Source organism: Haliotis rubra, unplaced genomic scaffold, assembly GCF_003918875.1.
Source record: "Haliotis rubra isolate DU_JTF1 unplaced genomic scaffold, ASM391887v1 Scf47, whole genome shotgun sequence".
NCBI lineage: Eukaryota > Metazoa > Mollusca > Gastropoda > Lepetellida > Haliotidae > Haliotis > Haliotis rubra.
The window spans coordinates 1,961,166-1,988,148 of NW_025767157.1; the positions used below are offsets into that span (position 1 = coordinate 1,961,166).

Here is a 26,983-nt window from a genome sequence, read left to right on the forward strand (position 1 = left end):
ACTTACACAAAATCCCTGAAATCATCAAACAGACATGTTTAAAAAAAAAAATGCTGACAGGACTAGCTATCCTTTGATTAGACAAGTCATCCTGCAAACACAAAATGACTTGAGAGACAGATTGTTCCAACAGTGTTGATTCAACAAAACTGATTGTTCCAGCGGTGTGAATCCAACAATACTCATTGTTCCAACTGTGTCAGTCCAACAATACTGATTGTTTAAACGGTGTTGATGCAACATTACTGATTGTTCCAACTGTGTCAATCCAACACTACAAATGCCTTCAAATATATCATGGTAGAGACTCCATGAATTGTTTGACACAAATTTCCTCCCTTAATAAGTCCCTGACTCATGAGGATGATGTGAGGAAGACATTTCTGCCAGCATGCATATAGTTTGGCCAGAGTGAACTGAGAGCCTTCGCCTCCTGCAAGAAAACAGTTAAGGATGACAGTGGAACTCTTGATCAGACTTTGCGTTAATTGGGTATTTATTAACATAAATAATAATATCTAGATTTATCAAGAGCTGCCCAGAGTCTGATAAATGACAGTTAAGATTACCAGTTCAAATGAAAAAATATTCCCATGTAAAAACAAAATTCAAAGAAAATAGAAAAGAAAAATTCCAAATTTTCCTGACATTTTCCCAGTTTACCTTCTAAGGGTATTTAGTTTCGAATCCTAAATCAATCCCTGATAGTATTGGGATGTAAATTAGCTGGCATGCTTGTATACTCACAACAATCCTGCTTTTATCACGGACTTCTTCCATAGTAAGTGGGAGAGGTTTTGGTGGTTCATACACAACAAGCTGATGCTCCGCTTTCTTCTCTCTGTAAAGATTTTTATTTTCATTGAAGAAATGGTGTTCCTTCCTTTCTAGATGGTGAATAAAACTCCACAAGGTCATTACACAGTTACTCTTCACATGCTACACACAGCTCATTCAGTTGTTACACATTCAATAAAAAAAGAGTCGCATCACAGTCAACAATATTTCAGCAATAATGTGATGGCCTGAATCTGAGCCAGGCAGAACTATACACTGAATGCATAAGCAATGATCTATGTAGTCTGGGTAGCATGACATGCATTCAGCCAGGCGCCTGATTCCCATGTAATCAGCTCGTGACAAGCAAGAGGTACAGCAAATTCTCATCATGTATGAAAATGGGAGCAGAGTTGTGTCCGTTGGGCATGACAGAAATCTATTATAGGTTTGAATCCTGGTTTGCCTCTATTATATTTCTAGGTTTGTCTGTACCAACTCATGCTTGTGGGTTTCAGCAAAACATGGTATGACTAGAATGCTGCATTAACCAAACTGCACTCACTCATAATATGGGACACAAGATTTAAGTAGGTTTAAACACAAATATAACACTGTAAAACGATACTATTTGTAACAATACAACTTTCACTTTCTGGATTTTGTTCCACACTGACATATTCCCACACAACAGTCATCGTAGCTGCCCAATAACCATTTCAGTCTGGCGATCAATATACGGTTAACATATCTGTCTTGGAGAAATCGTGGAGGTTCAACAATCTGGTACTCACTGTCTGGGTGTTGTTGAAACAGAACTCCCTCTGCTATGTGTGCTGTGCTCGGCCATCATGGCCACCTTGGTCATTGTCGGCACACCCTCCCTCTCTGATTCACGACCAGAGATAGGTGGGAGGCGCTGGCTGGCAGGGGGTAGGGACGGGGCAGCTTCATGAGTCTCCCAGTAATAATCTGATATCTGAGCAAATAAAGCATATCATAGCATGACATGACGGACACAGATGGAGTAACATGTATAAGTATAACATCCACACATCCTTATCATCTTTGAATACATTGGTTGTGAAATATTTTGAAAAATGAGCATGAAATGGGAAGGAGTCAATGCCACATTCAAGAATATTTCACTTCCATAGCGATGTGCATGTGTAAGTCTGGCAGCTTGTACTATTCAGGACTATTCCCCTTTATCCTTTGGTATGATGTGACCAGGGGATCACGCCACCAATCTTCTTCAGACAGGTGCTCTATGCACTACACTGAAGGCAGGTGTTCTGTGCACTACACTGAAGGCAGGTGCTCTATGCACTACACTGAAGGCAGGTGTTCTGTGCACTACACTGAAGGCAGGTGCTCTATGCACTACACTGAAGGCAGGTGTTCTATGCACTACACTGAAGGCAGGTGTTCTATGCACTACACTGAAGGCAGGTGTTCTATGCACTACACTGAAGGCAGGTACTCTATGCACTACACTGAAGGCAGGTGTTCTGTGCACTACACTGAAGACAGGTGCTCTATGCACTACACTGAAGACAGGTGTTCTGTGCACTACACTGAAGGCAGGTGTTCTGTGCACTACACTGAAGGCAGGTGTTCTATGCACTACACTGAAGGCAGGTGTTCTATACACTACACTGAAGGCAGGTGTTCTGTGCACTACACTGAAGGCAGGTACTCTATGCACTACACTGAAGGCAGGTGTTCTGTGCACTACACTGAAAGCAGGTGTTCTATGCACTACACTGAAGGCAGGTGTTCTGTGCACTACACTGAAGGCAGGTGTTCTGTGCACTACACTGAAGGCAGGTGTTCTATGCACTACACTGAAGGCAGGTACTCTATGCACTACACTGAAGGCAGGTGTTCTGTGCACTACACTGAAGGCAGGTGTTCTATGCACTACACTGAAGGCAGGTGTTCTATGCACTACACTGAAGGCAGGTGTTCTGTGCACTACACTGAAGGCAGGTGTTCTATGCACTACACTGAAGGCAGGTGTTCTATGCACTACACTGAAGGCAGGTGTTCTGTGCACTACACTGAAGGCAGGTACTCTATGCACTACACTGAAGGCAGGTGTTCTGTGCACTACACTGAAGGCAGGTGCTCTATGCACTACACTGAAGGCAGGTGCTCTATGCACTACACTGAAGACAGGTGCTCTGTGCACTACACTGAAGACAGGTGTTCTGTGCACTACACTGAAGGCAGGTGTTCTGTGCACCACACTGAAGGCAGGTGTTCTATGCACTACACTGAAGGCAGGTGTTCTATGCACTACACTGAAGGCAGGTGTTCTATGCACTACACTGAAGGCAGGTACTCTATGCACTACACTGAAGGCAGGTGTTCTGTGCACTACACTGAAGACAGATGCTCTATGCACTACACTGAAGACAGGTGTTCTGTGCACTACACTGAAGGCAGGTGTTCTGTGCACTACACTGAAGGCAGGTGTTCTATGCACTACACTGAAGGCAGGTGTTCTATGCACTACACTGAAGGCAGGTACTCTATGCACTACACTGAAGGCAGGTGTTCTGTGCACTACACTGAAGGCAGGTACTCTATGCACTACACTGAAGGCAGGTGTTCTGTGCACTACACTGAAGACAGGTGCTCTATGCACTACACTGAAGACAGGTGTTCTGTGCACTACACTGAAGGCAGGTGTTCTGTGCACTACACTGAAGGCAGGTGTTCTATGCACTACACTGAAGGCAGGTGTTCTATACACTACACTGAAGGCAGGTGTTCTGTGCACCACACTGAAGGCAGGTACTCTATGCACTACACTGAAGGCAGGTGTTCTGTGCACTACACTGAAGGCAGGTGTTCTATGCACTACACTGAAGGCAGGTGTTCTGTGCACTACACTGAAGGCAGGTGTTCTATGCACTACACTGAAGGCAGGTGTTCTATGCACTACACTGAAGGCAGGTACTCTATGCACTACACTGAAGGCAGGTGTTCTGTGCACTACACTGAAGGCAGGGTGTTCTATGCACTACACTGAAGGCAGGTGTTCTATGCACTACACTGAAGGCAGGTGTTCTGTGCACTACACTGAAGGCAGGTGTTCTATGCACTACACACTGAAGGCAGGTGTTCTATGCACTACACTGAAGGCAGGTGTTCTGTGCACTACACTGAAGGCAGGTACTCTATGCACTACACTGAAGGCAGGTGTTCTGTGCACTACACTGAAGGCAGGTGCTCTATGCACTACACACTGAAGGCAGGTGCTCTATGCACTACACTGAAGACAGGTGCTCTGTGCACTACACTGAAGACAGGTGTTCTGTGCACTACACACTGAAGGCAGGTGTTCTGTGCACTACACTGAAGGCAGGTGTTCTATGCACCACACTGAAGGCAGGTGTTCTATGCACTACACACTGAAGGCAGGTGCTCTATGCACTACACTGAAGGCAGGTGCTCTATGCACTACACTGAAGGCAGGTGCTCTATGCACTACACTGAAGGCAGGTGTTCTATGCGCACTACACTGAAGGCAGGTACTCTATGCACTACACTGAAGGCAGGTGTTCTGTGCACTACACTGAAGGCAGGTGTTCTATGCACTACACTGAAGGCAGGTGTTCTATGCACTACACTGAAGGCAGGTGCTCTATGCACTACACTGAAGGCAGGTGTTCTATGCACTACACTGAAGGCAGGTGTTCTATGCACTACACTGAAGGCAGGTACTCTATGCACTACACTGAAGGCAGGTGTTCTGTGCACTACACTGAAGGCAGGTGTTCTATGCACTACACTGAAGGCAGGTGTTCTATGCACTACACTGAAGGCAGGTACTCTATGCACTACACTGAAGGCAGGTGTTCTGTGCACTACACTGAAGGCAGGTGTTCTATGCACTACACTGAAGGCAGGTGTTCTATGCACTACACTGAAGGCAGGTGTTCTGTGCACTACACTGAAGGCAGGTGTTCTATGCACTACACTGAAGGCAGGTGTTCTATGCACTACACTGAAGGCAGGTGTTCTGTGCACTACACTGAAGGCAGGTACTCTATGCACTACACTGAAGGCAGGTGTTCTGTGCACTACACTGAAGGCAGGTGCTCTATGCACTACACTGAAGGCAGGTGCTCTATGCACTACACTGAAGACAGGTGCTCTGTGCACTACACTGAAGACAGGTGTTCTGTGCACTACACTGAAGGCAGGTGTTCTGTGCACTACACTGAAGGCAGGTGTTCTATGCACTACACTGAAGGCAGGTGTTCTATGCACTACACTGAAGGCAGGTGCTCTATGCACTACACTGAAGGCAGGTGCTCTATGCACTACACTGAAGGCAGGTGCTCTATGCACTACACTGAAGGCAGGTGCTCTATGCACTACACTGGGAAGGCAGGTGCTCTATGCACTACACTGAAGGCAGGTGCTCTATGCACTACACTGAAGGCAGGTGCTCTATGCACTACACTGAAGGCAGGTGCTCTATGCACTACACTGAAGGCAGGTGCTCTATGCACAACACTGAAGGCAGGTGCTCTATGCACTACACTGATAATCTCAGTGAAACATTGTATGCTAGGTTTCAGTTGATGACAACCATTAAGTTTGCCTGACCGTGAAATTCAGCTAAACCTGAATCGGTTTAAATGTTAATATCCAAATACAAATAACTTCTAACTCACAAGATCTGTTAAATCAGGTCCATCCAACAAGAAAGCAAGGTCTGAGTGCTTGTCTAAGATTCTGAAAAAACAAACAATAATCAGTATAAATAACTTCAGATACATGTTACACATATCATAAGGTCTACAAGGAAGGAAGCAGAAAGATTGTTTTATATCTGACTTCTTTATATCACTTTAATCATATGTATCTTATCAAATATAGGAAGGGAGAACAACAAAAAGTTTCAATGATAATTAAAATAATGTTATGGTAATACTGCTTTTGGATACATTTCTCCATTTTTAAGGAAGTTCTTTGAACATAACTGAAAATATAATATACATATGAGTACATATTAGTTCTGACAAATTGAAAATATAGTTAAGCTCACATGTAGACTAGGCTCTATAGAGCTACTATACCCATATATTAACCATATTATGCAATACCCAGCACTATGTTAAAGTAAAATGCCTCTATCTGACAGTGTTAGTAGTCTACAATGTTCTGTTACCTGTACCCTGCATACCCTCTTGCATTACTGCACACTAATACCGGTTTTCTCAGTTTAGAAGACAAGAAATGTCTACAAGTCACTAATGGAAGCAATCTGATGGCACATGTAGTAGGAATTTCTTGTGTATTAACCAATCTGCTACTAAACAATATTCAGTGGATGAAGGTCAGCTCAGAAAAATCATACATGTCATGTGTTCTACGAGAAAGCTGTTTATATTTGTAAAATAATAAATTTCGCCCCTTCACCGTCATTGCTTTCAAGAATTACAGTAATTATTTCTTGAATTCTTACCAATATATCACATACCATTTCTTAAGATCACTATCTAGATGTGTCCTTTGTTAGAGAACTAGCTTCTTAGACTAAACACAATGCAGTAACCAAACTATTACCTGACAATTCCACAGTTTGAACCTTACAATTCTAGCTAAACATGGATAAACATGATCTACATCTATTTAGAATTGAAGCACATCTGACCTCACTAAGACTTCTGAATACTCATAAACCACCGGCGGAACCAGCTTGTGGTGTGTCAACACACACACACACACACACACGCACACGCACACGCTGCACTTGCCTACACGCACTGCACACCACACACACACACACACACACACACACACCCACACACACACACACACACACACACACACACACACACCCCTTTCTTTCCCGACTCCTCAAATGTTCCCAGCATCCTTGGCCAGGTCACATCATGACTTGGGTATTATGTGCACCCACCCTTTCTCAATATCCTGGATCCGCCTGTACGAGTTATTACAAAACTAAGGACAAGTTATCAACTAAGCAGATTTAAACTTCACCATATGGTACCAGATACCTCAGATTCTTTAATGAACTGAAACATGGAATACACTTTGTTAATTTCTTACATTCTGAGTATTTTCAGGTATACTCTGTCAGCTTGAGATTTTAAATTACAAAAAAGGTTACATGCCAAGAGGAATGACAGATTGTTTTAATTTTAAGAAGGAAAGTGATTTGGTAAAGAACTGACAGTTGCTGTCAGCATTCATATTCAAATAAGTTCTACATAAATACTGAGGACTAACATGAACGAGTATGGTTTTATGCCACTTTTAGCAACATTCCAGCAATATCAAGGTGAGTGACACCAGAAATGGGCTCCATACATCGTACCCCTGGAGGGACTTGGACCTGAGTCTTCGATGTGACAAACAAACGCTTTAACCACAAGACTATCCCAACATCCCACTGAGTACTAAATAACAACACTAATTCTTTAACAAAATATAATTTCATCTTAAGGAGACACATGCATGAGGGCTTCCCATGCTACATCATGGTGACAGTCAGTCATTAGTGAGTGTTGTTATAACACCAGCAGCAGTCATTCTGCTGTATAACAGCAGTTCTGTTTGGTGTTTAATGCTGCACTCAGCAATAATTCAGCATATAATAGAGGTCTGTAAACAACTGAGTCCAGACCACATAATACTGACTGACTGAGTTTGGTTTTACGCCGCTTTTAGCAATATTCCAGCAATATCATGGCGGGGGACACCAGAAATGGGCTTCACTCATTGTACCCATGTGGGGATTCGAACCCGGGTCTTCGGCGTGACGAACCAACGCTTTAACCACTAGACTACCCCACCGCCCCAGACCACACAATAAGTTATTTATGGGTAAACTGACTGCATCAACCAAGTCTGTGTGCATGAAATCACATGTGACAAATGACCCATTTAGGAGTTGCTTGGTGATGATGCTTTCAGAAATTACACTGCTGTGTTCCACCTGTGTGTACCTGTACAACAGTACAGGTAAATATAAAGCCCATAATCTCATCCAAAAATATATTTTAAATGAGTGAGTTTAGTTTTACACCACACTCAGCAATATTCCAGCTACAGTCAACTCTCGTTAATCCGACACTCATTAATCCGACAATCACGTTAATCCGAAAAAAAATTAGGGAACCATTTATGCTGATATGCGGTAAAAACAAACGTGAGTTTTGTGCCAATGTGGTCATGAAATAGATATGAAACTGTTCGCTTACGTGATTATATATGTATGTTATGCCATCTATGAATGTTAATAAATGATAACAAGTATGTATTGTAAGTATTTTTTATTTCTGTGAATATTTTTACGTACGATGAAGATAACTAGATCTGCCATTTCTGATATGCATGCAACAGTAGGACGATCATGACATTTAGTAAACATTGATATTTTCACACAAATACATTAATCCGACATTTTCATTAATCCGACATTTCCGTTAATCCGACATATTTCTCTGCAACCACAAGTGTCGGATTAACGAGAGTTGACTGTATATGGTGGCGATCTGTAAATAATCGAGGCTGGACCAGACAATCCAGTGATCAACAGCATGAGCATCAATCTACGCAACTCGGATACGATGATGGGTCAACCAAGTCAGCGATCCTGACCACCCGATCCCGTTAGTCGCCTCTTAGGACAAGCATGGGTTGGTGGAGATCAATTCTAACCCGGGTACATTTTATATGACAGTTGCAGAACCTGTTTTGGCAAAAACTCAGCATCTCATCTCATGAATAACTGCATACCGTACATGACTACAGATAAACTGAGGCATTAACTTGACTCTTAAAACCTCAATCCAAACATTATGTCCCTAATATAAGCCAAACTGAGTAGAAGTGCAAACTCGGACCGCAAGACGACTGACAGTTATTCACGAGTATATCATGTAAAACAAAAGCTTCTTCAAAAAGTGATAACATTCGTAGAGGACAGAGGTTGCAATGCCACCTGTGTTTACCTGGTTGCTGCAGCACTGTTGGCCATGGCAAGCTGGTGCATCTTGTGTAACTTCTTCAAGAACTTGCGTCTCTGTTTTTCCTTTGCCTTCAAGTCTATCTTCAGTTGTATCTGTCATGATGACATGGAGAGTTGTGTGAATACACGACATATATGTATATTGACAAATTATGTGCTCAGGATTCCATCTATCGTGAGATATTCATGAGAACTGAGTATGTACTGATTGGCCAAAGGAACGTTTGTATAATTTCCTGTTTGTTTGGGGGTCAATATGAGCTGGGCAAGTGACATTTTCATGTGGACTATCACTTTCACCTTTATTTAGATGGCAACACTGTTGTAAATATTTTCAAACCCTGATGTGGCAGACAAAAACAGTCATCACTACATTCCATCAAATAGTCAGCTGCCACTAGTCTAATGCTGGTGTAGACTAATGCTTTTCTCTGAATATATATAATTTTGACAGAAACAAATAATTCCTTTTAAATTTAAAAGAAGCCCTAATCGGATGGGAAGTTTAGGAACCTGGGAAATCTGGATTTGTTTCATTTAGGGCTTTAGCACTCCAGAAAGGTCTAGGAGTAAGGAAAATAACATGTTATGGTTCAGGGACTGTGAGACCAGTTAACGCTGCTGCAGCAGCCAGGCGTACCTCTTCGGGGTCTGGTGGCTTCTTTCCCAGGTCCATGGTGAAGCAGTGGAGGGGCGGCATCTCCAGCTGTGGGACAGAAGGAAGCAGACGTCACAACAGTCATCATTGGGGTACAAACCGTTCATGTATAGACATGTCACTGACTAATGGCAATTCTTTTTGATCATAGGGATTTTGAGTAAAATCTAGCAATTATTAAAAAAGCACCATGCATTAACAAACATGGAAACTATATGGTCTGGATGTCCCATATCAAGCTGACATGCAGTGACATAAATGTTATACTGTTCAATGTGGAAATAAACTCAACTCACTCCCATGTTAAAACATCCCTTGTCAGACAACTTTCTCTTATATTTGATTTTTTGGGCCTCTTTTAGCATAACTCCAGAAATGTGGCAAAGACACTAAGAATGACCTTGTACCGTAAGGGACCAAAATATGTCTTCAAGAGACACAGAATGCTTTGGCCACTACACGTCTGAATTATGTCCTACCTTGGGAAACCTCTTCTCCAGGTCGATGGCTGCTTGTCTGGAAGGGCTGAGTGATGGAGACTCAATAGCCTGGCCAGGGAGAAACACAATGTCACATCCTTGCTCATTAAACAATATAGCCATATGATTGGCCAATCTAGCCATATGGTTGACCAATCACTGTCTTATACCGATATCCTGACATCACTATGTTTGATATGACATCACTTGTTTACCATCACTATGTTTGATATGACATCACTTGTTTACCATCACTATGTTTGATATGACATCACTTGTCTACCATCACTGTTTAATATGACATCGTTTGTCTACCATCACTGTTTGATATGACATCACTTGTTTACCATCACTATGTTTGATATGACATCACTTGTTTACCATCACTATGTTTGATTTGACATCACTTGTTTACTATCACTATGTTTGATATGACATCACTATGTTTGATATGACATCACTTGTTTACTATCACTATGTTTGATATGACATCACTATGTTTGATATGACATCACTTGTTTACCATCACTGTTTGATATGACATCACTTGTTTACCATCACTGTTTGATATGACATCACTTGTTTACCATCACTATGTTTGATATGACATCACTTGTTTACTATCACTATGTTTGATGACATCACTTGTTTACTATCACTATGTTTGATATGACATCACTTGTTTACCATCACTATGTTTGATATGACATCACTTGTTTACCATCACTGTTTGATATGACATCACTTGTTTACCATCACTGTTTGATATGACATCACTTGTTTACCATCACTATGTTTGATATGACATCACTTGTTTACCATCACTATGTTTGATATGACATCACTTGTTTACCATCACTATGTTTGATATGACATCACTTGTTTACTTTCACTATGTTTGACATGACATCACTTGTTTACCATCACTATGTTTGATACGACATCACTTGTTTACCATCACTATGTTTGATATGACATCACTTGTTTATCATTTCTCCATTTGGACATTGACTTGTTACTACACTTTGTAGCTACAAGTTAGTATCAAAAACTTTCCTATCAAGCATCACAGAGATAGTGTCATTAGAGCTATGAAAGACCCTGTCTGAACTTTGAGCTTCTACACTAAAAGTCTAATTACAGTCACACAATGGATCTAACTGTCACACAAAAGAATTCCACCAAAACGATTCCTTGTAACTTCTGAGTGATAACTTTTGTTATGTGTCAAAAGCAAGTTATACACTGTTTTAGGGGCTGAAAGTTCTTGTACATGTGTCAACTTTTAGTCTTGTGGTGTTAGGCCTATTCAGCTGGTAAAATCCTGTACATCTCAGAACACTATCCCGACACATAATGTTAATCTCATGACCTTCTATGAAGGAACTGGCAGGTCCTGAGAGAGGAAAATATAGAATAAGAGTAAGAGATATTTTTGGAAAAAGCACTATACACCAGAAAATAAGGAAGTATACGATCGTCCCAAACTGTTCTGCTGACCTGGTGTATGTGGCTATATCTCTGTGTGACGGCCCAGGTGTCGTGAGTGGTGGGTCGCGACGATTCCTTCGACTCCGCAATCTGACTGAGAGAGCGAGTGTGTTCCCTCGCTGGGGACTGCGTGGCAGACGTCACAATGTTCTGGTGGAAGCTGGAGGTGGCAGCAAGACCGTCTACATTCAAAAACAGAAACACTCACTTACAGGAGAACTAGCTTCGGGCAAATGGCAGGACCTATGATGTTTCAATCAAGGCATACAAATAGTACCATGTGTGATAACTCAAATAGTGTTTGTGTATCAACGCACCAGCTGCAAATTATCGAGGCACAATGTGTCACCTCACACAAAGCATTAGCTTCAATATCTAGACACCAAATATGGTCAAATGATCATAAAGAAATTGTTTCTAACCATAACTGACCCAGGAATGAAACCGGTCTTTGACATGTCAAGGAAACTGAAACCACCAGACTCCTCACCATCCACCGCCATTAGTCTAAAACCTGAGTTGGTAAAAGTATGTTTGGGCTACTAAGCTCAACTAATACTATTCCATACATTAAAAAGGAAATTCTAGATATGAAGGCTCAGACGCTTGCCCAGACCTGGGAAGTGAGAGAAGAAGACTTGTGGTTTCCTCATCTCCAGCCAGAACCTGTCCAGGTCGTCCTGACCTCGTAGCTTCCCCTCCTTCAGCATCTTCTCCTGCAGGCCGAGGATCTGGAGGAGAGGACATGGGATACAGTAGGGGGACACTGACTGGTAATGAAGAGGAACACTAGAGGAGAAGACATGGGATACAGTAGGGGGACACTGACTGGTAATGAAGAGGAGGTGGGGTGGGGGTGGGGCAGGGGACACTTTTAAAGGTAACTGGTTTTGAGGGAAAGAGGGAATGTTGCAGTATCAGCAATCCTGGTCCTGCTCTCAGTGATTAACCTAACTTGGATAATTATGTCGGCTTAGTTGTGAGATCAGTTAAACTGGTCAACCCAAAGTGATGCAGGCCACATCTGAAGGATACCTATATATTCAATGGTCGGAAGTATTGACAGTCCAAGGATCAAAATCGGGTCAATCAAGGATTCAAACATTTGTAGTCTAGCATGATGAAGGTAAGCCAGTCTGTATGACAAATTGTTTCACATAGGCTACATTTGACCACTTTGTGTGTTCAGATTGCTTTAGCTCAGACACAAGAACCATCCACCAATTTCCATTCTCCGTGGACTATTCCATGTTGCTAGTGGTGTGGAGCCCTCTTGTAAGACATTGATAGTCATATGATTCACTCATGGCCTACTGTTTGGAAAAAAGACAAGCAGCAAATAGTTATCTCAACTCAAGTTTAAACTTTCAAGATAGACATCTGACTTGGGAATATTCTTCATGTAACTGTCATCATGCTGCAGTTTGTGATGCTCGTGACGTTTTTTCACATGATGATTTGCTTCTCGCTGCAATAACAAAACAATCTCTTCATATATAACCTTTTCCTATCACATGAAGGGAGTAATCCTTAAAGGATTCTGACCTGTCAGACGTTGCAATCCAAGGAAAATACCTCAATGATACAGCCCTGTCTCCCTTACTAAAGGAACATCTTCCCCAAGGGTCTCCCCTACATGTCAGTCATGCATGCCATGCTACACTATGTCATGGGTACAGACAGATACTACAGAATTTGGTCCGCCATGTCACAGCTATGCCTACTTCCTCTAACCACCCACCATCATGGCTACAGTTGCTACAGACTTCAGTCAACTTGGTAGGACAATGCCTCCCCCACCCACCCATGGCTACCTACAGACTTCACCCCAGGGCCTCCCACCCACCCACCATCATGGCTACAGTTGCTACAGACTTCAGTCAACTTGGCAGGGCTATGTCCTACACCCACTGTCATGGCTACAGTTGCTATAGGCTTCAGTCAACTTGGTAGGGCAATGCCCCCTTCCACCCACCCACCATCATGGCTACAGTTGCTACAGACTTCAGTCAACTTGGTAAGGCAATGGCCCCCACCCACCATCATGGCTACAGTTGCTACAGACTTCAGTCAACTTGGTAGGACAATGCCCCCCTCTCCTCCCACCCACCCACCATCATGGCTACAGTTGATACAGACTTCAGTCAACTTGGCAGGGCAATGCCCCCACGCACCATCATGGCTACAGACTTCAGTCAACTTGGCAGGACAATGCCCCCACCCACCATCATGGCTACAGTTGCTACAGACTTTCATCAACTTGGCACAGCAATGCGCTCCCACCCACCTCCTTGTCCTCCTTTAACTGCTGTTTCTTCAGCTGAGCCTCGTTCTTCAGACGGATGTCTTTCCGTTGCTGTGTGACCTTGGTGTCCAGCTTGTCCCTGTACTCCTGGTAGTAGTAGTTCCTCAGCTTCTTCAAGTCCTCCAGCACCTGCATGTGCTTCTGCAACACACACATCCCTAACATTACACCCGTAGCCTGTCAGGATCATTGAGCTCACACACTTCCCTAACATTACACCCAGAGCCTGTCAGGATCATTGAGCTCACACACGTCCCTAACATTACACCCAGAGCCTGTCAGGATCATTGAGCTCACACACTTCCCTAACATTACACCCGTAGCCTGTCAGGATCATTGAGCTTCCACACGTCCCTAACATTACACCCAGAGCCTGTCAGGATCATTGAGCTCACACACGTCCCTAACATTACACTCGTAGCCATTTCAGGATCATTGAGCTTCCACACGTCCCTAACATTACACCAGTAGCCTGTCAGGATCATTGAGCTCACACACGTCCCTAACATTACACCCGTAGCCTGTCAGGATCATTGAGCTCACACACGTCCCTAACATTACACCAGTAGCCTGTCAGGATCATTGAGCTTTCAGGGGCGGATACAGCTTTTTGAGAAAGGGCCGAGGGAGTGCAGGATCTTGAGACAGCGGAGGGGTGCACACTTCATTTTCACAAGAGTTTCAGAGATGCACACCCTACATCCCCATTCTGAATCCGCCTATGGCTCCCACACGTCACTCTCATTTCCATTTTAGAACCTATACAACACAAACAGTCTAGAAGACCATCACATGTTCATGAGTTCTCATTTAATCAGGACAAACATATTTCAAGAATGTATACAATGAAATAGCATAAAAGAAAACAGTAAAAAAAAACTTTTCTTTATTTGTCCTAGTATGAGTGAAATACATGGTACTTCTACAAAGCCATAAACTTTGTTATTACTTGTATTGGGTAATGTATTTTTCCAATGTGGCAATATTAACATTTGCTGCAGACTTGGGGCCAAACATCATCCCCTGAGCAGTCTGGATAAATCACTGCAGAAACTACCACTGGTAGTCACTGCCTGAGAGCTGACCATATTATTTTCCACTCTTATTTTCATTATTAAAAGGACAACTGATAACGGTGTGAAAAAATGTAAAATCTTTACTATTTTGGTTTAATGCACACACTAAACATGCTAAAGATCACAAAAACTGGCTGTGGTGCACCGATAGACGGATATACTTCAACCCATCAAAGACGGAACTTTGTAAGCATACCTCCTCCTTCAGTTTTTCCTTCTCTCTATCCTTCTCATCATCACTGTAAAATGTGGTTGATCTCTTCCTCTTCTTTTCCTTTTGTTCCCTTGCAGCTCGCGCCTACAAATAACATAGTGAATCTGGATCAGGTACAGTCTTTTTGGTGTAGATGACAGGGTGTATGAAATATTCATGACAATATATCCATGCAGCTATATTTGTTTGCATTCGGAGGTCCCTGGTTCTATCTATACAGCTCTGATATTGTAGAAGCCTCCTCACTGACAATGTGACACAACTTCAGGCAGAGGCATCCTCAGGTCTTTATGCAGAGGTGTGTCACATCACAAGCCAAAATGTGGCATTAACGAAACTGTATATTTAACAAATAAACAAGCAAAAGGTTGATGGATGAGACCATGAAGTGCAATACGATTAAATGGGGTTTAACATATCAGTCAGTATTATTACACTGCTACAAATATGTGCATCCACAGATGTGTATGTGGCTGCTTGTACTGGCCAGGCTAATGTCAGGTGTAGTTTTAACTCATGCTGCAGGTAAACATGGATACCCAACTCAGACACATTATAGTGACCCTGAGCTAACCAATTCCCTTGTGTCCCCACATGGAGACAAGCATGGATGTAGCCTGTCATGAGGTTATTACCTTAGCTCGTGCCTGTTTTCTTTCATCCAACCCGTATTCTGTGAGGGGCGTGGGGAGACTTGGCTTGTGGGGCGATGGCCTTCTTTTCACTTTAGACAAATCTACCTGAACTGCTGGTCTGTTTGACTTCCCTCTAGAATGTGCCTTGAAGCAAAGGAAATACATATTGTAGAAAACAACTTCTAAATACTACTACTTTGCAGGAAATTACATGTCATTGAGAATTAATTAAATAAGTCCTTACCAATAGAGAAAAACTTTCCACATTTTCTACTTCTAAAAGAAAATTCAAATTTTTTTTGAGGATATTCCATATTTGAAAAAATGTTTTAAGAAAATAGATATTGCCTAACATACTGTTTATAAGAAGTTATTATGACAAGGATTTAAATGATACCACATGGACAAAGTCCACAGACGAGATTTCCCAAATCCTGTTAACAAAGTTATAATCAATGTTGTGGCTTTGTGGAGGTGGTAAGTATTTTACGCACAAAAGGATCTAAAAAGTGGATAAAGTGTTATTGTATAGTTTTGTATACAAATGTATTATTGCATGATATCCAATGTAAAAACAGATTCAAAACAATCCAATAAATTAGCATCCACACCGAAACATCACATCTATTGCAATAAAGTAGTTGTCTAACCACAAAAATTGTTCCTCCTCATTTTTAAAGAAGTATAGAGTACAGAGTTTAAGAGTTGTTGTTTTAAGTGAAACCAATGTTGATATAAACATGTGTATCATGTGTATACTCAAAGCCTACAGTACAACATCTTTACATGAACAAGATGAATTATGGGACATTGTAGGTTTTACTATTTCTTCCTGCAGAAGAATACATCATCATCAGTAACCATCAGATATAGTAACATATCAAATTCTTTGAAGTTCAAACATTCCATAAATATAATTATGTTTATGAACTGATATACTAAGATTACAACACTTTTCTATTAACCTCTTTTTGACAGAAACCTATTCTGAGACAGACAATATTTACATTCTTAACATTTTGATGAATTCTTACTTTTGATGAATAATTAATTTGTATTGTTCAATTTGTCGACTCATCCAATTTTCAGAGAAATTATCAGCCAAAATGTTTGTCAATTGATTGATGTCCTTTAGGCAGATGAGCATAGTAGAATTCAGTCATCCTTTGGAATTAAGAGGGGAAAAAAAATCTTCCTAATCATGCTAATGGTGCTCGCAATAATCATGGCAAAAATATTCAACGATTATTGATATGACCAGAGTGTCACCAATAATATCTAACATAAACTATTGTGATGTCTGAAGTTTAAATTTACTCACACAAAACACTCTCCATCTGTATTCAGATTATTTAAATTATGTTCTGATTGTTGTCATTTTAGTAATGCATAAAAATGTGTCACCACTCACCAGTGACCTGAAATCCGAAAAATGTTGATTTCTTCGTCCTTCTTTTGCATTCTAGCACCAAAATATTTTCCCGATATTTATTTAAAATCAATGAATACTTAGTTATCGATACGTTATTTAGTTTACCTATCTGTGTAATCTGTGATGTATGGTCTGTATCAATAGCCAGCTAATGTAGACGTTTCTTGCATATGTGTTTGTTTACGTTATCAGGCTAGGTTTGGCGAGTCAAAGAATCAGTTCGTTCTATGTGTTCGTCTTGTGTACTCCAGAATATCCATCACAAACGAAGCTTCGGGTTACCTTCTTTGGCAATTGTGGTTTCTGTCCTGGGCTCTCTGCATTCTTGTTATTTTCTGCATCTGGTGATAGATTTTCATCGTCTGTTTTGGCTAACTCGTCCTCTGAGTCCGCCATTTTAGTTGATACAGTTTCCCGGACTACAGCCTCGCTTTGAAAACAAGGGCCATAACTACTATGCAACTGAAATTTTGACGACTTGAAATTACAAGCATCATTATTAACAGTTCGAGCCATCGTATCCGATGTCTCGGTAAGAAAATGTTTGGTTTGTATATATTTGAAAATATATGGGAACGCGTCATCAAATAGTTCAGTATATATACAGTGACTATCTTATTTGGCATGGCCAAGCGGGAGTAATTATGTTTATCGTTTCAGATTAATGAACTGCTGTCTCTACAGTTGTTATCACCCACTTGAAATATAATCGAATGATCGTATAAACAATACCAGTGATGTGCAGTGATTATTAACACTGAAAACTCTGTCTGGACCTGACTAGCAATCGAAATTAGAACCGTTTACGTTCCTTCTCCTATTTGAAGCGCTCGTAAAATACCCATTTCGACCCATCTTTTTAACCAAGTATAACCAAACATATTCAATGAAACAAACATAATAGCTTTTTTAAATGTACATCTATACACATTAACTCACAGAAATGAAAATGTTACCATGAATATTTCTTTTGAATTTTTCTCCTCGCCGACACCATGATATATGCTGTTCTTCCTTCAGATTGCATTTTTCCCAGCTTGATAAGAGAGCGTTTCTTAGAAAGTGTTTCACGGCCTGAATTCCATCAAACATGATTATAACACCCACACTCTCACTGACGTTATATTGGGAATATTGTTCAGATATGACGTTCTCAAGTAAAGGCTCTTGTCCACCGTTCATCCATGCTTTCTTCCATAGCGACAGCTAACAGCCAGCGACAATGAAGTGACCATCGACATTGCATGTTTTATTGCTGTAACTAATTTATAAATTACCTTGACGCTGTATATATAAATAAAAAGAAAAACATTTACATTTTAAAAATATATGCGCCAATTACTTCTTCATATTTTGAATCGATCAACTTACTTTTGCAACATCGTAAAAGCACATCCTTACAAAATCATACCTTTATGATAATCTTAGCTTTCAGACTGACTGGATGAACAAAGATCTAAGTGCTGTGTTTAGTTATGCCCATAAATTTCTCCCCAAAATTTCAGTAGCTTTTAACTCAGTAAGACACAACGTCTTTACCTGTGTTCCTTCAAGCGTGACCACGAGGCTGCGCCGTATCACTGTGTATACGCGAGATCTGAAGAAAAGAGACGCACTGACACCTCCGGCGCTTACTTTATGAGTGTTTAATATCTCACATAATATATTCGATCAGCTTGACAAATTTCACCCAAGAAGCATGACAACTGCATCTACCCAACGTTGTCATTTATCAAGCGTTTTGCTTGTCACGTTCTTCAACGTTTTTTACGTCACACGATTGGGACGCTTTAAAAGAGCCACGCGCCGTTGAATTGCTATCTGTCAGGACGATAATGACTCTCGCCCATCCGAATGGTTTTATGCGCGAGAAATGCCTTTTGGAATGCTTGGCTATCATCACTGTTGTTGTCAGTGTTCGACTTAGCGAGAGCATACGGCACATCTGGGTCAGCGAACAGCGGTTCCCGGACACAATATTATTACTTAGATTCAAAAGAATCTCTCATGCATATATATTGAGATTTTCATCTTTCGTACGGTGAGAAACATAATCCGTAAGAGTTATCTTTCTTTGGCTTATTTGTGTACAAACCGCCAGAGGGCATTACATGATTGCGTCGTCTGCTCTTTCCCGCGCGTGGATCTTGTAGCCCAAGGCATCCTGAGTTATTAACACGATTTATGGCAATACTTAAATCAAGTTTTAGTTTAAAAGTTATTTTTTAAATATACCCCTTCATATCTCAATGCTGCTGTTACATGATTTTGAACAGAGTTGGGTGAAGCACTTCTCCCGATGAAGCCGTCTAGCAGCACGTGACTGACAATCCAGTTATTGATTTTGAAACAGAGGAATAACGACAGTAGGCTTGTTGGGAAACAAATCATTACGAACGATACATCTCAATTACATTTGTATCCCAAACAAACACGTGCTCCTGTTTGCATCATATATCAAATCAACGAGTAGGCAGTGTTTGCTAAGAAGTTAGAAGTTTCAAAAGTTTTGGTGAGTCGAGCTGTTGGGTGGATTATATAGTTGTGGTTGAGAGTATGGCTGTAATTTGTCGTTTAGCATGTAGAGCGTGGAAGATTGCAGTTGTCGTCTTGTGAACTGTTTGTGCTCATCTGATGCCGGTATAGAAGTTTGCGCCTCCTCTAGAATAGAAGCTGTGGACACTTGTTTGTCGTTCTTTGACTCCAGGTTCCCCTTTCATACCAATCGCCCGCCGTAGGACGAGCAAATAGGTTGCAAAGAAAGAACCGGAATGGTCCGCCTAAATGTGAACAAGTTTGAATGAATACGGCCATTATTACGATGGAAGAATGAGTCCCCGGTTGATCAACGATTGAAAGGCGGTAGTCGAGAAAAGTGGACAGAGGCAGTGATTGACACATAACAAGGTGAGTGATGGGCCTGGCTGTGTACGCTGAGAGGGAAGGGGGCGGAGCTACCAAGAATAACACTAACGCTTATTGGCTCACAGCCGTGTGAAACCGAGCACTGATGAATCCGACAGTGTAGCCTGTTTTCAATGCATCCACGAATGATTCTCTCACAGATTTCATGTAGCCTCGGTCGATGCGGTGCGTGTTTTGTGTCCCGTCTTCATTGAGAGGGAGTCCTAAGTTAAGGACCCGATGCATGGATGTACCCTAAACGCCGTGAGTACCCAGAGACCATCATGGAACTCGCCATGACAGCGTTAGAAGAAGAGGTCGGGAGCCCCGCGGTCTGTTAGAGAGAGAGAGACAGTGAACGAGGCCCCCTCTCTTTACAACCGCTTGACTAGCAGTTTATTATTGCGTTTACGGAGTACACTATCAGCAGAAATGGGCACTTACTTGGCAGTCTACGTGTTGTTAGTGGTCTTCCTGGGCCCGGTACTACTGACCAAAGTGCCCGGAGTTGCTACCTCGGAAGCTGTGAGAACGTGTGAGCCCATCAAGTTTGACATGTGCAAGGGCCAGGGGTACAACGTGACTGGCATGCCCAACTTGGTCGACCACAAGGACCAGAAAGACGCCAGCCTTCAGTTACAAACATTCACCCCACTCATACAATACGGGTGCTCGAAGAAACTCAAGTTCTTCCTGTGTTCAGTGTACTTGCCCATGTGTACAGAGAAAGTTCTAACTCCGATCGGTCCTTGTCGACCTCTGTGTGAGAGTGTTCGGAAACGCTGCCAGCCTGTTTTGAATGAGTTCGGCTATCCCTGGCCCTCGGCTCTCAACTGTTCCAAGTTTCCAGTTCGTAATGACCAGAACCACATGTGCATGGACGGTCCAGCAGGGGAAGAAGATGACTACCCAGGTGAACCCACGAGAATGAGACCCGAGACAAGTTCAAATTACCCCCCTCAACATACACTAACACATGGGTCAAGGAACTGCCAACACTACAGACACCCCAAAAAGTATATATATATAAACAGGACAGAACGATGTGCTTTAAAGTGTTCGGAGCATGATGCCTTCACAACTGAGGATAAGTTTTTTGCTGACGTTTGGATGGCCATATGGGCCGGGCTATGCTTTGTCGCCACTCTGTTTACAGTGCTTACCTTTCTTATAGACTCTCAGAGATTCCGGTACCCTGAGAGACCCATCATCTTCCTATCTATGTGTTACAATATCTACAGTATTGCCTACATTGTAAGACTTATTGCAGGACGTCAGTCTATATCGTGTGATAGTACGGACACGGAAAGTCAGAGTGATCAGGGAATTCTCATTCAAGAAGGACTGGAGAATACTGATTGTGCTATAGTGTTTTTGTTGTTATATTTCTTTGGCACAGCCAGCTCGTTGTGGTGGGTTGTGTTGACGTTTACATGGTTCCTGTCGGCGGGGTTGAAGTGGGGACACGAGGCAATCCAGCTCCACTCTAGTTACTTCCATCTGGCAGCGTGGGCCATCCCTGCCATCAAAACTATCGTCATCCTCGTCATGAGAGACGTGGACGCCGACGAGATCACAGGGATCTGTTACGTAGGGAACCAGAACACTAACACCCTGATGGGGTTCGCCATTGCACCCCTGATCGTCTACCTCTTAGTAGGAACGTCCTTCCTAGTGGCTGGGTTTGTGGCATTATTCAATATCCGGAAACAGGTGCGTGGGGATGGGGTGAAGACTGACAAGCTGGAGGTCCTAATGGTCAGAATTGGCATTTTTTCAGTACTGTACACTGCCCCGGCCACGTGTGTGATCGGGTGTCTGCTGTACGAGTACACCAATAGGACATCATGGTATTTTGCTGACAGTACCAATACCCCCAATATTGAGGTGTTCATGTTGAAACTATTCATGTCCCTTGTTGTTGGGATTACAAGTGGCATGTGGATGTGGTCAGCCAAAACAGTCAGTTCTTGGAGAAATTTCGGCAAAAAATTGTTTTCAAGGAGAAAGGACCGCAAAAACTGGGAATACGCAGTCCCTGTTCACCACTATCACCAAATTCCTCTGAAACCCTCGAATAACAGGACAATACGAATGCAAGAAAAAGCCAAGAGAAATATGAATAAGTCTGACAATGAAACTGTGGTGTAGTTGGAACTAGCCGCGTCACCATCGTCCTCGTCGTCGTCATCGTCGCTGCTGTTGTTGTTATTGTTGTCACAGTCGTGCACGTCATGACGGTGACGGACCAAGCTCCCTGCGCCGATAGTCCCATGTGCGTGTGGTGTATGTGCTTTTCATAGTTGGCGAATACTCGGCGTTAGAGAAACCTTCTACAGCAGGCCAAAAGGACCAACTTACATTTGTATAGCTCTGTGAAGGAAGTGGATTACGGGTAATTCTTTATTATTGTTGTTGCTGTTGTCCCAAAGAGGGATGTGTATGACAGGGAAAGGCGTGCAAGGTTCAAGATATCTAAGTCCTTACTAGCAAGTATTTTGTAGTGATTGTTATGTGTGGGGTCGGGAGTTGCTGAGGGGCACCGCCCTGACCCCCAGCTGAATGTTGTACCTGTACACGAGAAACTGAAATCCTAAGTACATATGCCCGAAGGTTCACTGTTGTTGATGCTGAAGCGATACCAAAAAGAATCCTATACGTTCGTTGTTTTCCGTCATGAAAATAGATTTGACTGTTTTAAGACTATGAAATTATATGTACTTTTGTTGTGTACCAACTACGGAGAGTCCCATATTAAATGGCCTACATCTGCAAAAATGTGTACATAATTTTAAACTGAATGAAAAATTGAAAACTATGTCAGATATTTGTCTTTTGTCACCACGTACTGCGTACATCCTAAGGAATCTGGTTTATTGTGGTAGGAGCTAGGTGAGATTGACATGGTGGAATTAGGGATAGAAAGTGCTTCCAATCGGCGAAGTGAGCAATTTCAGTGGAATTCTCTTTCCTCGAATTTCAAGTAAGCGTTTTCGGGTTAGGGACTTGAGCTTTCAGAGGACGCTATTAGCCAGCCTAAAGTTAGCAAAACACATGGACATTTGTGTTGAATTACATGCATTGGCCTCGGCGTTGAGCGTTAAGCCTGGTCTCACAGGGCCACGCCTGCGCTGAAGTAGAGGGCCCAGGCGCAGATGTGGTCCACCCGACACCTGATATCATTACAAGCCAGTCCACCTGAAATTCTACAAGGGTTCCCTTTCCCGAGGCGAGCATACTCCAGAGGGGTAGACAAATACCCGGTTATTCACTGATGCAAACACTTAGCGTATTTCCCGTAGTTCCTCTGTCCTATAGCTTCTGTCAATTACATTATGGCTGTGGAGAGGGGTCTGGACATTCCGTCCGGCCCAGCTAAACAATTTAGCTATCTGTCTGCCACTCACATGTGTGATAAAAGATTAATTTCCAGATGAGGTTGTACAAACATTTGATTTGGCGCGTGTATGTGTGGAACAGCAGCCCGATCTGTGAATGCCGGACCTCCATTTACACGGATAATGGAGCCAAAGGGAGATGTTGATAAAGGTTTGGGACTGGTTTACGCTGCAGTAGCCCGCGCATGTTGGAAAGAGAGAGGGAGGGAACGAGCGCAATCACTTGTACTCACGACGCTAAGAGTAGTCAGAGATAAATCTTCCCCGGAAAGGTTAAAGGGGGAGATTTATCAGCCATGCTTGACAGCAAGGCGAGCAGCTAGCCCGATTTTCTTATGGCGGGAGCTTCGACCAAAATATCGTCTGCTCTTGAAAGGCTATCGTTTTTCAATCCCCTTCTTTAGGTCCTGGGTCGCTTTGTGGGTTTCCACACCAGGGCAGGCAAGAGAGTATGCTTGATTGCTACTGGGAACAAACCGGTAGTTATTCCGCGTGGTACTGTTACAATAAGGTTGGGGGGAACGTGAGGATTCGGGACCTACTCGACCATGGCATCGATTCATATCTCTAAATATTGACAAATTACTTCAGCATAAAGAGCAGATCTAACGGCTTCTGAGTGTGAGTCTCCACTTGGCGTGTGTGATAATGAGCGATATCATAACCCGACAAATCTGAGTGGTGTAATTAACTCTACTTCTATACAGTTAGTCGGACGATGAAACCACACCATCGTACACAATTCCCTCCAACATGCTTGTCGTCTGCTGTGGCGGCTACGGTTCAGAACTGTGCTTAAAGGGAGACTGGACTAAATATAAGCAGTACGCTAGCAGGCGGGCCAGTCGGGGTCGCCATAAACATTTATTACCCTTTATTTCTTTTCTTCCCCTCATACTCCGTGGCTACATGAACTGTATTAATGATCCGCATGCGACACCTTTTAAACCATCAAACATTCGCCAGGATGGTCTGTTGATTTGGGCTGAAATTTACATACTGTGTTGGCGTTGTCTAAAACAACGTGTTGTAACCTTGGAAGACAACTTGCTTGCAAACGTGTAGAATGGAGTGGATTTATTTATCACTGCATTATTGATTTTTTTATGGAAGCAAGGCGCCTAAGTGGATAAACCGCGCCAAAACTGACTGGTAAAGAGGACCGGATACAGGTATGTCTGTATGCCAGATATACACGGCCTTATCACGTTAGGAGCAGCGACACTGTCCGTGACTCTCGTAAAATGCACGTGCATTCTGACTCTTGTTTAGGTTGAGCTCCACGCGGTCTCAATGTCCCAGAAGGTCGTGCATACACAGCACAGCTAGCGGCCTTGAACGCATACCGGACATTGCTTCCAAAATACCTCTGTACAGTCAGTTATGTGGACGAAGGAGAGAGCACAACCACATTTCAAATTGTTCTAATCGAACGGCGTGGGTCATGCTTTTTTCCAGCTTGTTAAAACCTCGTCATCTACGAAAGTAGTTTATGGCTGCAAAGCATATGGTAGACATTTTTATTTTAAAAAAATACCAGTCTGGCAAACTCTTCTGTTCAAATGGCATTTGCCCTACATAGTGGAAGCGCTGTTCCTCTGAGACAAAAAACTCTGAACCTTCCCGAGGAAGTTCTAAATACATAGCTGGTTGTAGGCGAGTCTCCTCCTGCTCCGCCTGGGCGGTGCGGGGATTAGTCGAGTGGGATGAGCAGAGTAGGGTAGTGTACTCAACGGCAGGCCCGGGGGTGCCGGGGGACGAATCGGGGGACCCATCTGCCGATGAAGGCTGAGTCCATCTGCACCGTTATCTACACGTGACGGCGACAGGCACGTCAGTAATCCCCCTGTAGAATCCCCGAGTTTTAATCATCTGTCCCTATTCATCACCAGACCGATCTGAACCCACAACACTGGTGAAAAATATCGACACCAGGGACAAAGTATCATCCTGTCCGTCGATTTAATTTCAATCTTGTTTCAACAAGGGATATTGTAATCACATTTCACCTTGTCTAGTAGTTCACTCATGGACACATGGACACTAAAGTTGAAAATCGCCATACAAACAAATTCATTTGCATTGTTACAAATGACGAACGCCAGTATGCGTGCGTTATGCCCTACTTGTTGCAATATAAGTCGACATGCATTGACCAGATTCGTGTGTCCACCTCAATCGAGAGGTACCAAGAACACGTGTTGTATTGTAACCATATGTATACCTAAGTAATATATTTTATGTATAATCTATTGTACACTGTTGAGAAAGTATTTTGATTTTTAGAATTGAAAAGAATTCCCCCTGCATTATTTTACCTTTTTAAGTACCCAGTAATACAATACGTTAATTCCGACCCGCTGCTGAGTAAACCCATGGTTTCAGAATATCGCAAGATCAAATACACTTGACAGTTGTTGCCTGAGCGTATTCCACGGAGCTGTAACCTGTTCAATGTCACATAAATCACGGACTGTGCACATGTCACGCGGGTTGTATTTGTGTAACTGTTTAATACTACAATGTGCATATTGGTGCATGATAACGCATTACCGGCGTTGAAATATCTGTGGTGCATACGCTGTACAGTAGACATTCACGAATTGCATACCGGTGTATACTTGTAAGTCGTAATACAGTACAGACTGTACACAGATGTACAGTTGTAAGTTATAACGGTATATAGATTGAAGTTTTTGAAAGTATTCACCTGATGAAGGAGCAAGAATTAGCTCAGAAACGTCGTGTAAAGAATAAGAAGAAGTTGTCCATAAACGTGTCATGTATTCAGGTATATAGATTGTACATCGGAGTGTAATTGTAAGTCTTCTTTTTATTCGTGAGTGCGACGTTTCGATACAGATTCTTGTACCGTTGTCAAGCATAACATGAACAAGGAGGAAGTATATATATACTGGATGTAACAATGTAAACTCTGCTGTATAAACATCTCATTATTATTTGTACATCATTGGCTTCCACGCCTGTCCTTTGTCTACTCTCTGGCTTCATCAGCTTTCTGCCTAGCCACTTATGTTAATTATGTTGTTTTCTTTGTTACATTGTTACATCCAGTATATATACACTTCCCCCTTCTTCATGTTCCATTATGCTTGACAACGGTACAAGAATCTGTATCGAAACGTCGCACTCACGAATAAAAAGAAGTTGTTATCCATAAAGTTTGTTCTATATTGTACTTCCCAACTTCTAAAATGCAACTCAAAGAAGTTATTGTAAGTCATGATGCAGGAAAATATGTGCATCGTTGTGTAATAATTGTAAGTAATAATACAGTACATATTGTACATCGATGTACAGTTGTAAGTTATAATGGGCATACAAAATGTACATCGGTGTATTGTTGTAAGTCATAATACAGTACAAATTGTACACCGAGTACAGTAAAGTAGCATTTAGCACCGAATACGTTACACACCGATTGCATGTAAAAGTAAAGCATAACTACACTTCAAGATGTACATGTGTATATATTAATAAGTTATTATAGCAAGATGTAAATTTGTGTTTATTAAGACATAACAGAGTACCAGTTGTACATTGGTGTATAACAAGGCATTATTTGATATACAA

General features: G+C 42.2%; 2 protein-coding genes across 2 annotated transcripts; one reads left to right on the forward strand and one right to left on the reverse strand.

Moving 5' to 3' along the window:
• Positions 1 to 17,501, reverse strand: LOC124290638. Its single transcript, XM_046727409.1, has 14 exons — positions 17,370 to 17,501; positions 15,656 to 15,799; positions 15,003 to 15,104; positions 13,713 to 13,871; positions 12,795 to 12,893; positions 12,042 to 12,156; positions 11,435 to 11,607; positions 9,935 to 10,003; positions 9,438 to 9,503; positions 8,781 to 8,890; positions 5,472 to 5,532; positions 1,572 to 1,756; positions 748 to 841; positions 1 to 433 (listed from the first exon to the last, which is right to left on the reverse strand). The coding sequence occupies exons 1-14, from the start codon at positions 17,481 to 17,483 to the stop codon at positions 356 to 358; spliced, it is 1,569 nt and encodes a 522-aa protein (XP_046583365.1). The 5' UTR covers positions 17,484 to 17,501; the 3' UTR covers positions 1 to 355.
• Positions 17,502 to 19,501: 2,000 nt separating this feature from the next.
• LOC124290626 (frizzled-4-like) lies at positions 19,502 to 22,809 on the forward strand. Its single transcript, XM_046727396.1, has one exon. The coding sequence runs from the start codon at positions 20,424 to 20,426 to the stop codon at positions 22,140 to 22,142; it is 1,719 nt and encodes a 572-aa protein (XP_046583352.1). The 5' UTR covers positions 19,502 to 20,423; the 3' UTR covers positions 22,143 to 22,809.
• The last annotated feature ends 4,174 nt before the right edge of the window (positions 22,810 to 26,983 follow it).

Excerpts from the sequence above, each read along its gene's own strand:
- LOC124290638 (XM_046727409.1), bottom strand. The coding sequence starts at position 17,483 with ATGGCGGACTCAGAGGACGAGTTAGCCAAAACAGACGATGAAAATCTA. Across the intron at positions 13,872-15,002 it reads AGGAAAAACTGAAGGAGGAG|AAGCACATGCAGGTGCTGGA; the intron begins GTATGCTTACAA and ends TGTGTGTTGCAG. Across the intron at positions 12,894-13,712 it reads AGTTAAAGGAGGACAAGGAG|CGAGAAGCAAATCATCATGT; the intron begins GTGGGTGGGAGC and ends TTGTTATTGCAG.
- LOC124290626 (XM_046727396.1), top strand. The coding sequence starts at position 20,424 with ATGGGCACTTACTTGGCAGTCTACGTGTTGTTAGTGGTCTTCCTGGGC.